Genomic DNA, 14,094 nt, shown 5'->3' on the forward strand with positions numbered 1-14,094 from the left:
TGGCAAGGAGAAAGTTGTGCACAGGAACCTTCTTCTCCCAGTCGACTTCCTAAACTTGGATGAAGATGAGACTCCAGTCTCTCTTGTGGGATCAGATCTCAGTGTTGTGGCTGATGGAAGTGACCCGGAGTCAGTGGCAGTTGGCGGTGTGGATCGCAATGTCCAGACAATGGACTGGCTCATGAATACTCCTGAGATTGAGGATCCTGTTGATGGGAGTGATGTGGATGAAGTTCTATCCATAGCTTCAGGAAGTGATTCCTTGCCTGATGGCTTGGCCGATTCACCTGATGGAACTGACCCTGTCCCAACCAATGAGGTCTCTTCCCCCGAACCTGTCACTACCAATGCAGTCTCTTCTCCCGAACCTGTCCCTACCAATGCAGTCCCTAACCCTGTCCCTGCCGATGCAGCCCCTGCCCCTGATTCAGCTCCTGTCAGTGCAACTCCTGAGACGGCCCCTTCCCCTGTCATTGTAGCTCACTTACCTGATCCAGACTCAGTCAGTGTGTCTCACTTAGATCCCTCAGATGATGTTAACCAGGATGCTGTTGTTTCTGCACAGCCTCAGAGTTTAAGTGCAGATCAAGCTGGTGCGGTTACTACCAGGTTTGGGAGACATGTCAGACCTCCTAACAGATTGATTTGTGAGATGTTGACACAAAAGGTTGAGGATACCTCACCTGTTTCGGGTTCTGTTTTGAATCTCCCCCTCGACCTTGTGGTCTGAATGACCAAGAGTTTTTTTTTCCAGTTTTTCGTTGAAGTCTAAGTTTCTGATAAGCCTTGATTGAGGAAGTGATTTATGACTGTCGTTTTGTTTAAATGTGTAATGAGAGCTAAGTGAGATGAGGTGTTCAGGAGGTGTAAACGGCATCTTCTATTGGTCTGTGGAAAGTGTAGGGTCTGATGCCACCCTATTCTTTTGCACTCCTTACAGGAGAATTTTGTGTTGACTGTGTGATACATCAGTGCTCTGATTTCATTCGTTTTTTTTGAGTGGTCGAGGCGTTGTTTTTTGTTTTGGTTTGATGACTTACGATTTGCACAAGAGTTTAACATAATTTAAGGGGGGTGTATGTAACAGTGTTAACAAATACCTTGTTTATTATCAATTATATTAAACTTGGGACACAGCCATAGTTATTTAATTCCCTTTTGTATGTGATGCATTTTATTCTGAAGTTGTGCTCTTACAGTTGTGTTGCATTATGGGTCCTCAGTCCAGAGGAATCCTTTATGAAAGTAAGATGGTCTCCTGTCTGCTCAGACTCTAAATAATTAATTAACATTATCTGTGTTTCACTAGAGTGGCCAAATATGCTCTTGTGTTTATTATCTGTTGTCTAGCAACACTCGTTTTTATATTTCATTTCATGGAATTGGTTTATTTCATGGTTAAAAACGATTAGCTTATGCTAAGCTATCTGCTGTTATATAAGAGCCCACTAACATGAAACATGCTGTTTCTGAACAGGAGATGACCAAAGACTGTCTGTACCTTACTAAGAGCTGTGGTTGTGTGTCCCAAATTGTGCTTACAGGTATGTCCTCTAAGTAATATTGTTTATGAGGTTTTGTTATTATTATTTTGTACAGTATGCAGTGGCATAATTATTTGAGAGGCCTAGCTGCAATTCTGCATTGATTCCAGCAGGGCGGCAGTAAAGTTCATGTCTGTCCACTCTGACATTTGCAATATATAAAAAATGGAGCTTTAGAGGAAAGAGGTTATTCTGCTATTTTGTAATGGATTGTTGTGATATTGAATTCATGTATTTTATAAGGAAATGTTTTTATTTTATTATTTGTATTTTTGTCAGACTTTGTGTCAAACTAATTCCACTATACGATCACCATGTATTAATAACTCAGTCCAGAGGAATCCTTTATGAAAGAGATGACCAAAGACTGTCTGTACCTTACTAAGAGCTGTGGTTGTGTGTCCCAAATTGTGCTTACAGGAATAAAACCATACTCTATTGCTCCAACATCCGGATTCATGTGTCTTTGATGAGATAGCAGGCAGGACAGGATAGAAGAGGTCACATATATATATATATATATATATATATATATATATATATATATATATATATATACATACACATATACATATATACATATATATATATATATACACACACACACATATATATACATATATATATATATATATATATATATATATATATATATATATATATATATATATATATATATATATATATATATGTTCTTAGTAAAGTATCTATGATTAGAACATGCTTAAACATTCGATCATATTCATAGGGTCTAATATTTCTACAATTGCTACAAAACCTGAATATCCAGTCATTTTGGGGCATGAAGAAGAAGTTGAAGGATATACCGTTCAAGTTCACATCATCTGTAGCGACCCCGCAAAAGACCCAGCCGTGACTTACTAACTAACTACTATCTCTCTCTCTCTCTCTCTCTCTCTCTCTCTCTCTCTCTCTCTCTCTCTCTCTCTCTCTCTCTCTCTCTCTCTCTCTCTCTCTCTCTCTCTCTCTCTCTCTCTCTCTCTCTCTCTCTCTCTCTCTCTCTCTCTCTCTCTCTCTCTCTCTCTCTCTCTCTCTCTCTCTCTCTCTCTCTCTCTCTCTCTCTCTCTCTCTCTCTCTCTCTCTCTCTCTCTCTATCTTGGCATTGCTTGTTATCTGCCGGTCTGCTGAGTTGGAGACCGGGGTACGATTCCAGTTCGGCGCGCGAAAATATTACAATACTTTATATTAGGCTACTTAAAGACCATTTTTCAAAGACTTTTATTTTAATTAAAATAAAAAGAAAATGTGCTCAAAATAGCCAATTTAACACCGGGGGGCGGGGGGGGGGGGCACTCTAGTCTTCCTTATAATAGACAGTCAGACATGGCAACGCCGAGCACGGCTTAGCTCGGCACAGTGTTATTTCTCTGTTCATTCATGTGCTGCTATTAGGACTGAGAGGAGACTATAGAGCACCCACCGCCAGCCTGCTGCTTTCATACAGCAGCAGCACCACCACCACCACCACACTATCACTATAGTAGGACTGAGAGGAGAGCCTGCTGCCTCCATACAGCACCACCACACTACTATATAGTAGGAGTGAGAGCAGCCAGAGAGCACAGCCTGCCTCCATACATACAGCACCACCACACTATCTATCTGCTAGTAGGACTGAGAGCACATTCTGCTGCCTCCATACAGCAGCAGCACCACACTAAACCTGCTCTATCTGCACTGCTTTCCTTTCCAGCTACGTCTGAAAGAAAACGGGACACAGATCTCATTTTATTTTTCATCTTTATTATTTCATTTTTTTTCTTCAAGTCCCATTTTTTGGGGGCTCCTGGAGGGAAGAAAAAAATGGGAGAAGATGCGGATTCTCCTTCTTCCCGAGGAGGAATTTCCATTTCCACCAGCAGCAGCAACAACAACGCGTGTTGTTCTTCTTGTTTACCATTCTCCCTCCTCTACGGGTGTTCTTATCGCACAGCAACGGAAGAATAGCGCAACGTTATAATAACACTACTTAATGATGAAGATATTAACATATGTCGTCCGTTAAACGGGGGATAATAACAACAACAACAACAACAACGCGGCGATTTGAGGGAGAATCCCACAGATAATCCTAAACAGCTAGCATCACCACAGCTAGCTGTTAGCCTGCTCCCATTTAGAGCTAAAGCTAAGCAGTGTTGTGTGTCTGGGCTGGTTAAAAAAAAAACACTAAGAACTATCTGGACCAGTGGTGTTTATTTAGTTTTTTTTCCCCCTCCACCACCTCTTTTTCTTCTGACTCTTTGGAACATATTTATTTATCTGAGGGACCTCCTGGGGAGGATTTGTACCGTTTCCACAGGAATGGAGAGACAGGGTTTTAATGTGACCTTGTTTTGTGGTGTGTTGCTGCTGAGTGTGATGATGTGCTCCTGGCCTGCTGCTAATGGAGAAAGTAAGTCAAGTTTTTTTTTTGATTGATTGAATATTGATTGATTGAATACTTTATTAGCAGTTTGCATCAAAAAAAAAGCACAGAGTACAGTTTAATACAAATGCAATGCTAAAAGGATTGAACCCATATTGCTTGTCTCCATTGGGTCCGTCCATGTGTATTCAATTCATAGAAACATTTAGTGACAGACAGATATATATACAATACTATGGGAAAAACATCATGTAAGTCACAACACATGTATCTGTCTACCACAGTGGTTCAACCTTTTCTGGTCGCAACCCCCCCCCCCCCCCCTCCCAAATCATCATAATGTGAACTGGGGACCCCCCACCCTGACAAGCAGTTGGAATTGAAGCCATTACATTTTCGGTTCCACAGATAAATATTGTGAAAATAGCAGATCTACAAGCCCCCAACGCCTTTTGAGCTTGCAGATCTGCTATTTTCAAAAATGTTGCCTCTTTTCTTATTTCATTTGACAATTTGGCCAATGTTTGACTAGCTTTTATAGTAGGGTTTGTTGATTGCTTTTGATGCAGTAATGGTCTTTTTCTTTTCTTTCTTTATGAGGTATTACAACATTGTCACTTCACTGTCATCTGGGGACCCCTCCAAAATCGTGTGGGGACCCACAGGTTGAGAACCACTGGTCTACCACATGTGTTTGATGATAATGATGGTGGAGAGAGTAAATAAGTCAAGTCAAAAACACCATTTTATTGATCATCACTTCTCTCCAAATTCCCCTACCTACATCATTTGTAATGTTAAATAACATTCAATATTCCTACACACCACCTGAAATGAACTCGCTGCTGCCTTGAACTTGGTCAATGAACATCAAAGTTGGCAGAGAATGTCAATAACACACACCTACTGTACAACTCCTTAACACACACACACACACACACACACACACACACACACACACACACACACACACACACACACACACACACACAGAGAGAGAGCAGTTTTTTAGTCATTGGTGTATCAATTATTTGCATACTGTGATCCATTAACTGAATTTCATTTGGTTTAGTTTTAATTGCCCCAGAAACTGTACTGTGTAGTGCACTGTTCAATAACATGGTATTAACATGCAGTAGCAAAAAACATTGTGTGTTATTTCTGCCCACTTTCTTTTTATGGGCATTTTTACATTTCAACAAATATTTACTTTGTGGTAAATTAAATTTGACTATAATACTATTATAATGATAGTGTAGTCAAGCACACACCTAAATACAACGGGTCATGAAAAGTATTCAGGTCCTCATAAAATGTGTCTCCATATTTTTGACTGATTGTTACATTTTCTCTAAACCTGCGTGATTAATGCAACAGAGTGCCTCCAGGTTTTATAATAATGTGTGTTCATTTACTGAAATCAGATTTCTGAATAACGACAATTAGAAGTGGAAGCAAAAGAGAGAGAGAGGAGAGGATTTTTGCTGAATTATTTGAACGTATACGGTTGAGAGATGCAAAGTGAATAAGGTTAATGTAAGGATGAAAGTCATTTGTTGGCTATTTATATGGTTTATGGCCCAACATTAAGGCTGTAGTATTATTGTTGCTGACTGCTTTTGCATTCAGCCTCCTGTGCATTATGTGAGCACGGCACCACAGCAAAACAGCCTTGCCATGCAGCCTCTATTTTTATTGTTTTGTTGTTGCTGTTATGTATTTATGAGATGCTACACTTGCGTGTGGTGGTGGCTCCGAGGGATTGAGTTACAAATCCTTACTATTGGTTCCTCCTTGTAATGTTTATGATCTAGTGGGAACTGAAGCCCATTTTGTACTTGTTTGTAAGTCGTTCTGTATAAGATCATCAGCTAAATCAGTGGTTCTCAACCCGTGGATCGTGTCCCCACATGATTTTTGGGCGGTCCATAGATAGCAGTGAAGAGACAATTTAAGGACTTTTAAGACCTTTTTTAATTCCTAAAAAAAGACCATTAATGCACCAAAAGTAATCAACAAACTAATACTAAGTGATCTCGGACACGGGTCAGACGGGCAAATACAACCTGACTGTAAAATAAAGGCTCTTGTGGGTTGGCTTACACAATATTGTTTGACAATTTGAAGCAATACAACTAGTGTTTGTGTTGGTTTCAGCTCAGCGTCCTTGTGGTTACAGTTATCTGACCCTGAGATTGTGTGGTTGGGGGGTTCAATCCCTGGCTGAGTTTTATACCAGGGAGTCAAGGACTATAGAGATGGTACCCAATGCCTCCCTGTTTGGCACTGGGTCATGTCCAGGGAGTGACTGTACCGTATCGGTGGTTCTCAACCTGTGGGTCGTGATCCCTGGGGGGGGCAGATGACAGTGAAGTGACAATTTAAGAACTTTTAAGATCTTTTTAATAAATAAAGACCGCTCCTGCATCAAAAGTTATCAACAAACTATACTACTAACAACTGGTGAAACATTGGTCAAATTGTCAAATAATACAAGAAAGAGGCAAAAATTGTGAAAACACTCGCATTGAGCTTGTAGATCGGCTATTTTCACAACATTTATCTGTGGAACCGAGTCAAACAAAATGTAATGCCTCTACTCCTTCAATTCTAAGTGCTTGTCAGGGTGGGTGGGGGGTCTCCAGTTCAAATATGATTATTTTGGGGGGGGTTGCGGCCTGAAAAGGTTGAGGACCACCGCTGTACCTCAACCTCCCTGCCTCACGCTTAGGAAACAGGAGATAGGTTCCTGGGCTATTAGGCCTCTTGGCTCATGAACTGTTGATTCTTATTCCCACGGCTAGTTATTTGACTTGTGTTGGTCAGTCAGATACAGTAATGTGTTGGTGCTGACAGTCGAAAGCTCCTCTATTATGGATAAAAAACAAGTGAAATACAGACAGACAAACATCAACTGATCTAGAGTGTATGACACCACACCCCAGTAGCCGATGGAGTTGGCTAAATAAGTAGCTGAAGCACTGAAGCGGTCACATTCATCGTTATGCTGTTGTAACAATCTCTCATTTACTGTCACACTTTGTTTGACCAAATTGGTCCCTGAAGAAACGGCAGTACCTGTTCTCGTCAAGTTTATGGCATGTCTATAGAAGGAGTACTACTACAACAGTGGTTCTCAAACTTTTTCGTGTCGAGGACCCCCAATTTCATATGTATGTATGAGCGTGGACCTCCATCTGAACATATGTTGTGCAAGGAACCCCCAGAAGCAAAGATTTGTGTTAAAAATGTTCACCTTAAAAAAAAAAGATTTAAAGATTTGCACACGTTTTCAAGATTATTCAAAAATAGCCAAAGTATAAAATATGGATAAAGGAGTTACAATTATAGTGTCACTTTATTAACTAATTTTTCTGGGGACCCCCTGGTACCTCCCCAAGGACCCCTTGGGGTCCCCGGACCCCACTTTGAGAACCAATGTACTTCAAGACCTTCTGGTTCTACTACTAGGCATACATTACATTGCATTACAGTCATTTAGCAGACGCTTTTATCCAAAGCGACTTACAATAAGTGCATTCAACATAGGTAGAGATTAGGGAACGAAACTACTAATCACCAGAAGTCTTAAGTGTATTTCCTGCAAAAACAAGCAACCAAGAGTATACCTAGCGCTAAGGTAAAAGTGCAATATATCAGCTACCTACTTTCTTAAACAGATGAGACAAAATAGCAAAATCAAATGAGCACGAGCTAAAACAAATAAGTGTATCGACTAAACAAGATCCAATAAAACAATACAACAATAAAACAAGAGTTCGTACAACTAGTAAACAACAAGTAGGCCAGGCCATACAGACTAGTAGCCAAAGTGGCATAGTTACTAATTAGAAATAAGCTGTATTGGGCTAGGCCTACGCTATACCATTTGCTGGACTGATGTACTATTATAATCTCTATTGCTTATTAGATAAAGAGAGAAAGAAATATTGATCCCAGAGGTATAATTGGGTAATATCAAGCTCTCTGCTTGTGTTGTTGTCGTCATTTAACAAAACATGGTTACAAACGATCTCTTTTATCCACCTCCCTCTGTTTCTCTCTCTCTCACTCTCACACACACACACACACACACACACACACACACACACACACACACACACACACACACACACACACACACACACACACACACACACACACACACACACAACCTGTGTATTTCTCTTTCTTGCTCTCTCTCTGTACCTATCTATCTCACACACTTGCGTCCGTCCTCCAACACACACACACACACACACACACACACACACACACACACACACACACACACACACACACACACACACACACTTAACACTGGAACCAGTAAGTAACCTGCCATTCATTAAGTACACTTCCGTTTGGAGCCTTTTCATTTTGTCATTAGAAGGAGACCAAATTCCATTTGCCTTTTTTTTATAATTGTATTTACCATTTAGGTAAACAGTCCAGGGTGACTTGTTGCAACAACTGAAAATCAGCTTCAGTTCCTAGATCATCAGCATTACAGATGCAGTCAACATTAGGGACTCAGACTCGGAGCCACAGTGGACAGACAGACAACATTCCTGTGAGATCCTTGAAAATCATATAGAGGCCTAATTGGGGGACGTGTCATTGCCAGAATAGAGATAAGATTAAAGCATTATAATAAAGGCAGTGAGTGAACTTGATGTTGTGTTTGAACTCTAGTCATCATCACGTCTGTACAGTCCTCCCTCATGAATATATGGATTGTCCTGACCCAGACCCATAAAAGAATCTCTACGGCACTTGACCTTTTTAATTTGAAGTTGTTTTTAGGTTTAGGGTCAGAGAAGGACAGAGAGCGAAGGCAGGAGATATGCAGAAAGGGATGGAGGAGAGAGGGAGAGAGAGGAGGTGAAAGACAGAAGAGAGGGATGGAGAAGATGGACATGTTCTGCCCTGCAATGGTTGAAACGTTATTTATTTATTTATTATTGAATACTTTATTATTAGTCAGAAATGTAAAACAGTGGTACAGCAAGACATTAATGCTAAAAGGATAGCACTTATAGACTTCTTTCCATTATGGTCCTATGTATGCAATTCATGGTATACAAAAATAACAATAATAAATAACAATAACACTTTGTACAACAAATACAAACACTATATGTACAAAAGAGAAAGAAACCAGTGTTACACATCCTTTAATGGATGGTGTCAGGGCATTCCACATTTTGGTGGCAGAGCAGTAGAATGAGAACTTTCCCATGTTTGTTCTAAATGTGGGTGGTACCAGATCATGGTCGCTTCCTCTAGTGTTGACATGTATGAGGGTATTGTGGGCACTGAGGGCAATGTCTCTTTAACTATCTTAAATACCAATCCCAGTGATATTCGCTTAACCCTGTCTTCTACCCTGAGCCATCCCAAACTAGCAAAGTGTGTTGGAATTAGGTGGGTCATGGGCTTAAGGCCGAGAAGTAGTCGTATCAGTTTGTTCTGGGAGGTCTGAAGCTTAGTATTTAGTGACATTGAGATGTTGGAGATTGGAGAACCAAGAGGTGCAAGGATAATCAAAATGGCATTGAATGAGGGCTCCAGCTAGAGTCTTAAGAGCACTTTTGTTGATAAAAGAGGAAATCCTGCAAAAACAATCTGTTCTTTGGTAAGCACTTACCAAGACTAGGGTTTGATTTAACAAAAAAACAATACTGAAATAATACTATTAGGGGTGTGCCGATACACTAATTTCACGAAACGATACGATACGATATTTGGCTCACAACTTCGATACGATTTTGATACGATACGATACGCACTTTTTTTATTATGAAAATATATGGAGGAGAAAAAAAGAAAATGCAAACAAATAATTCTGTTTTTGCATTATTCAGACATGCAAACTTGTAGCTTTTCAGCTACAATAGCCGTTTTGAATCCAAATAGTATGACACCTGACCCGAAAAAAAAACATGTTGTCACTCTTTTCACTTCGGGGCCGTTTGCATGCCTGATTATTATGATTGTAAAAAAATATATATATATATATATATTTTTTTTTTTCAAAAACGATATTTTTTTTTTCAAAAACGATACATATCGTCGCGAAAACGTATCGCGATATATCGCGGGACGATATATCGGCACACCCCTAAATACTATCTACTTAATTAGGTAAATTAAGTGTTTTTGTCTCAGTTCCACTACTAAGCCAGTTAACTGCTCTTTGGCACCTCTTTCCACAAACCTAGTTCTGGTTCTGATCTATTCTGGGTTGGTGTCATTGCTGGTTTGCAGTGTTAAGAATCAGTTTACCTTTCCATGGGCTAGAAAGCCACAGCATTACGTAAGTGTATGCGTTCTGAATCTAATTGGCCTTTTCTCTATAATAAGAATGCGAAGAATGGACTTGCGTCCTTGGTCATAATGTCCTTCTCAAATTCATGAGACCAGAGAATGCATCCTTCTAGTTTAATAAGTAGCGAAAGTCAAAACAACTTCCACTATTGTTGTGGTCAAGTCATTTAGAACATTCAGAACTCTATAACTTTAACTTTTATTATTATTAAAATGTTTTGACGGATTTTGTTACTCAAATTGAATCTTTGATGACTGAATAGCTAAATTATGTATAGACAATATTGTTTTTTAAATAAAAAGATCTACGATACATCTATTGGTATATCAGTGAAACGTTCTCTACTCTGCTGCTTTTTGGGCATGTAAACAACAATTGTTGCCGGGGCGACGATGACGATGGGATAATCGTCCCGACTAAGGACGCAGCGCCAGTGTGACGTCGTCCTATGATCGTATGACATCATATTCTACCAATAAATACCCACAGCTGTTAGACAGAGTGTGTGTCAAGGCAGTTGTAGAATCAGAAAAACAAATAACTAGATAAATAGCCAGGGCCTATCCACCCATATTCAACGTTTGTGATTCAAGAACCACTGATTCTCGGCCCCATCCACCAGATAGAGTACGAGACCTCGGCTCTATAGGATCTCATAGGCTGAGCCACTCATCTCAGCCTTAAACAGCCTTACCACTTGTGACAGTCACAAGAGCCAGCAGTACCTACAGAATAATACAGTCCTTTAATAAGATATCGAAGTAGTAACAGATTCCTCTGTTATAACAATGTTTGTAGAAAGTAGTGTAGTGCCAATTCAGGTCATGGATGTTCGGAGCACGTGGCAAGTTTGGAATGAGAGCTCGGGGCCCATTTCTTGGCTCATGGAATGCGTGAGGCATTCGGAGCACCTGAAAGTGCTGCTCGCTATGTTGTTGAGAGAAAGCCCTGCAAAGCAGAATGCCCGCAACACTCCAGATTAAATAAAAGTCCCAAGGTGCACGGCTCGACAATGTCATGGAAATGAGAGAACAGCCAGGCACAATAAATGTCCTTTTCACATAGTTTTATTTACTTCTTGACAACGCTGAGGAAGACCTGTTGGGTTGAAACGCGTCCGTTACTCTGTCTGTGGAGAGGTAAATAAAATGTGAAAAGGACATTTATTGTGTGCTGGCTATTCTCAATTTTTCATGCAATGTTGTTGAACCACACCACAGTATTGTTCTCGAGAACTGTCATCCAATCAACTTCATGCTCAACATGGCTCTACCTTTGGTCCTCAGCAATACACCTGCCAAGTATGAAGTCGATGGGATGAATAAATGGTATTAAATGGTGCATTTATATAGCGCTTTTATCCAAAGCGTTGTACATCGATTGTGCATTACATTCACCCATGGCACCAACCTGCTCCTCGGGAGCAATAAGGGGTTTTGCTCAAGGACACTTCGACACTAACTCTGGGGGAGCCCGGGATCGAACTGGGAACCTTGCGGTTTCCATCCGGCCACTCTACCCCTGAGCCACTGCCGCCCCCCGAATAGTTGTCGCACGACACTTTCCCAGAAGCTTAATTTTGGTTTTACCATCTCGGTTTGTGTTCCTACTAGCAGTCCAGCCCTCATTTAGCCTAGCCTCCTTTTGTTGACTACGTCTGACCTGGGAATAAGTTTTCATTGTGAAGAATTGCCAGGTTGTTGTAGTTCTACTGAGCAGTGTTGTTCAGTGATAAAACACTGACTCCATTCTTCACACAGCATGGCTCCCATTAGATTTCGGCTGTGTTTTAATTTAAAGGCATCTAGCAAATGCAATGTTTTGTATCGGTGCAGAATTCCTCAGTACTTGTACTCAAAATGAACTTACAATGTCCATGTTTATGTATTAAACATAGTTACGGGGCAATTTTCAGAATGCCAAGAAGTCAGGTATGCACATTTAGTTTTGAAAGGAACATTCTAGAAAATAAATATTTGACTTTGCTGCTACATTGCTTGGAAGTTGTGTAATTTAAATTGTTTACATGGCTGAAGAGTCAGTCAGCACACAGAGCGTTGTAGTACAATAGTGCTCTACTCTTGGGAAGTCAGGATTCTCGGTTGATCCTTCCAAAATAGCTGTGGGTCTAATTTAACCGATTTTAAGTTGTCCATTTGATAACCCCCCAATGTCACTAATGCAATTTCCTGATCACAAGGGGCTCCTTTTGTTTTTCTGAAAGCAGACGCGGATATGAACAATTGTTTCAGTCAGCTTTCTAACCAAGGTATTGCTAGTTGTTGTGCAGAATCGCAGGCCTAAATCAGGTTGCATGATGTGGGAGGAAATGTTTTGTTGAGCATATTATTACCATTGGGATTCCTCCTTTCCTGGGCCTTGTTGTACAAATCTTTTGCACAATATCCATCCAAACACATTAACATTGTACATTTTGATATTTAACTGAAATGCGAAGAAAGAAAAAGCAGTTAGCAATACGGTGTTGTAGCCTAATACTGTGTATATAAAAACAAACAGCAAAGAGTGAACTCGGTAACCCCGAGGCCGGCTTGGCCCTGACTTTATCCCACACTGGTAAAGTAACTCAGACACTGCACAGGTTCAGCCCACACAAGGAAGCTTTACACACGCTGTAGCCTGCCAGCTGTGTTGCCAGATTTTGGGAGAGAAATAAGCAACCAGGTTTAGGAAAACAAGCCCAAAAGAAGCGACTATAGGCTACATGGGCACTTTAAACCTATATATATATATATATATATATATATATATATATATATATATATATATATATATATATATATATATATATATATATATATATATATATATATATATATGTGTGTGTATTAGGGCTGGGACTTTAACTGATTAATTTAGATTCATTAATTACAGAAAATTAACGCGATTAAAAAAATTAATCGCATTTTAATCGCGCTTAGTTTATGCACCACAGAACTGGACGAGTTTCAGGTGTACCGATCATACCAGTGCACCAACCAACAGCCAACACACCCCAGTGCACGCAATGGGACAAGAAGCCGATCAGACTGCTTTGCTTGGCCCAGTGGATGGGACATTTAGATTTAAAAAACTCTCTGATGGAAGCGTGGATAAAAACACGCTTGTGTGCAGAACTATTTTTTGTTGCTTAAACTTATGTATTCACTCATTGATTCACTCATATACCAAAATCTGTTTTAACTGAAAAGAAATTGCTTCTCAGGTCAAATATTGATATGCGATTAATTTAGATTAATTAATTACAAAGCCTCTAATTAATTAGATTCATTAATATATATATATATATATATATATATATATATATATATATATATATATATACACACACACACACACACACACACACACACACACACACACACACACACACACACACACACACACACACACACACACACACAGCAGTAGTATACATCGGCTATTCGAAAATAGCCGATCTACAAGCTCACAACGGGATGCAACGCGTTGTGAGCTTGTAGATAGCCTATTTTCACAAGATCTTTAAATAAAATGTGGAATATTTTTGAAACATTCTAACAACACAAATCTGGTACCGGGCTTCCTGGCATTTCCAGATGGGGGTTAGGGGACAAATACATATTATTTTGGGGGTCCATGACATGAAAATATTTGACAACCACTGGTTCAAATGATAATAAAAAAATGTGTAAGCAAGCCCAAATAAGCAACTACACTTTAGAAACTACCACAAAAAAACACAACCACCAATATTTACATGCAACTTTACAGAAAAAGAAGGCCAAAGTCGCTTATAATAAACGGACATGGCAACACTGTGCCAGGGA

General features: G+C 39.8%; 1 protein-coding gene across 2 annotated transcripts in view; it reads left to right on the forward strand.

Moving 5' to 3' along the window:
- The first annotated feature begins 3,167 nt into the window (after positions 1 to 3,167).
- The window catches only part of LOC311048328 (insulin-like growth factor 1 receptor), a 91,604-nt gene continuing 80,677 nt past the window's right edge, over positions 3,168 to 14,094 (forward strand). The window contains exon 1 of one of the 2 annotated variants that reach the window (XM_084061557.1): positions 3,168 to 3,960. In XM_084061557.1, the coding sequence (XP_083917683.1) occupies positions 3,870 to 3,960 (91 nt within the window). In that variant the 5' untranslated portion in view covers positions 3,168 to 3,869. The remainder of the gene's footprint in view (positions 3,961 to 14,094) is intronic. The other variant, XM_084061556.1, reaches the window with a different exon arrangement.

The sequence above is a fragment of the Gymnoscopelus microlampas genome (assembly GCF_963454915.1).
Source record: "Gymnoscopelus microlampas genome assembly, chromosome: 1".
Lineage (NCBI taxonomy): Eukaryota > Metazoa > Chordata > Actinopteri > Myctophiformes > Myctophidae > Gymnoscopelus > Gymnoscopelus microlampas.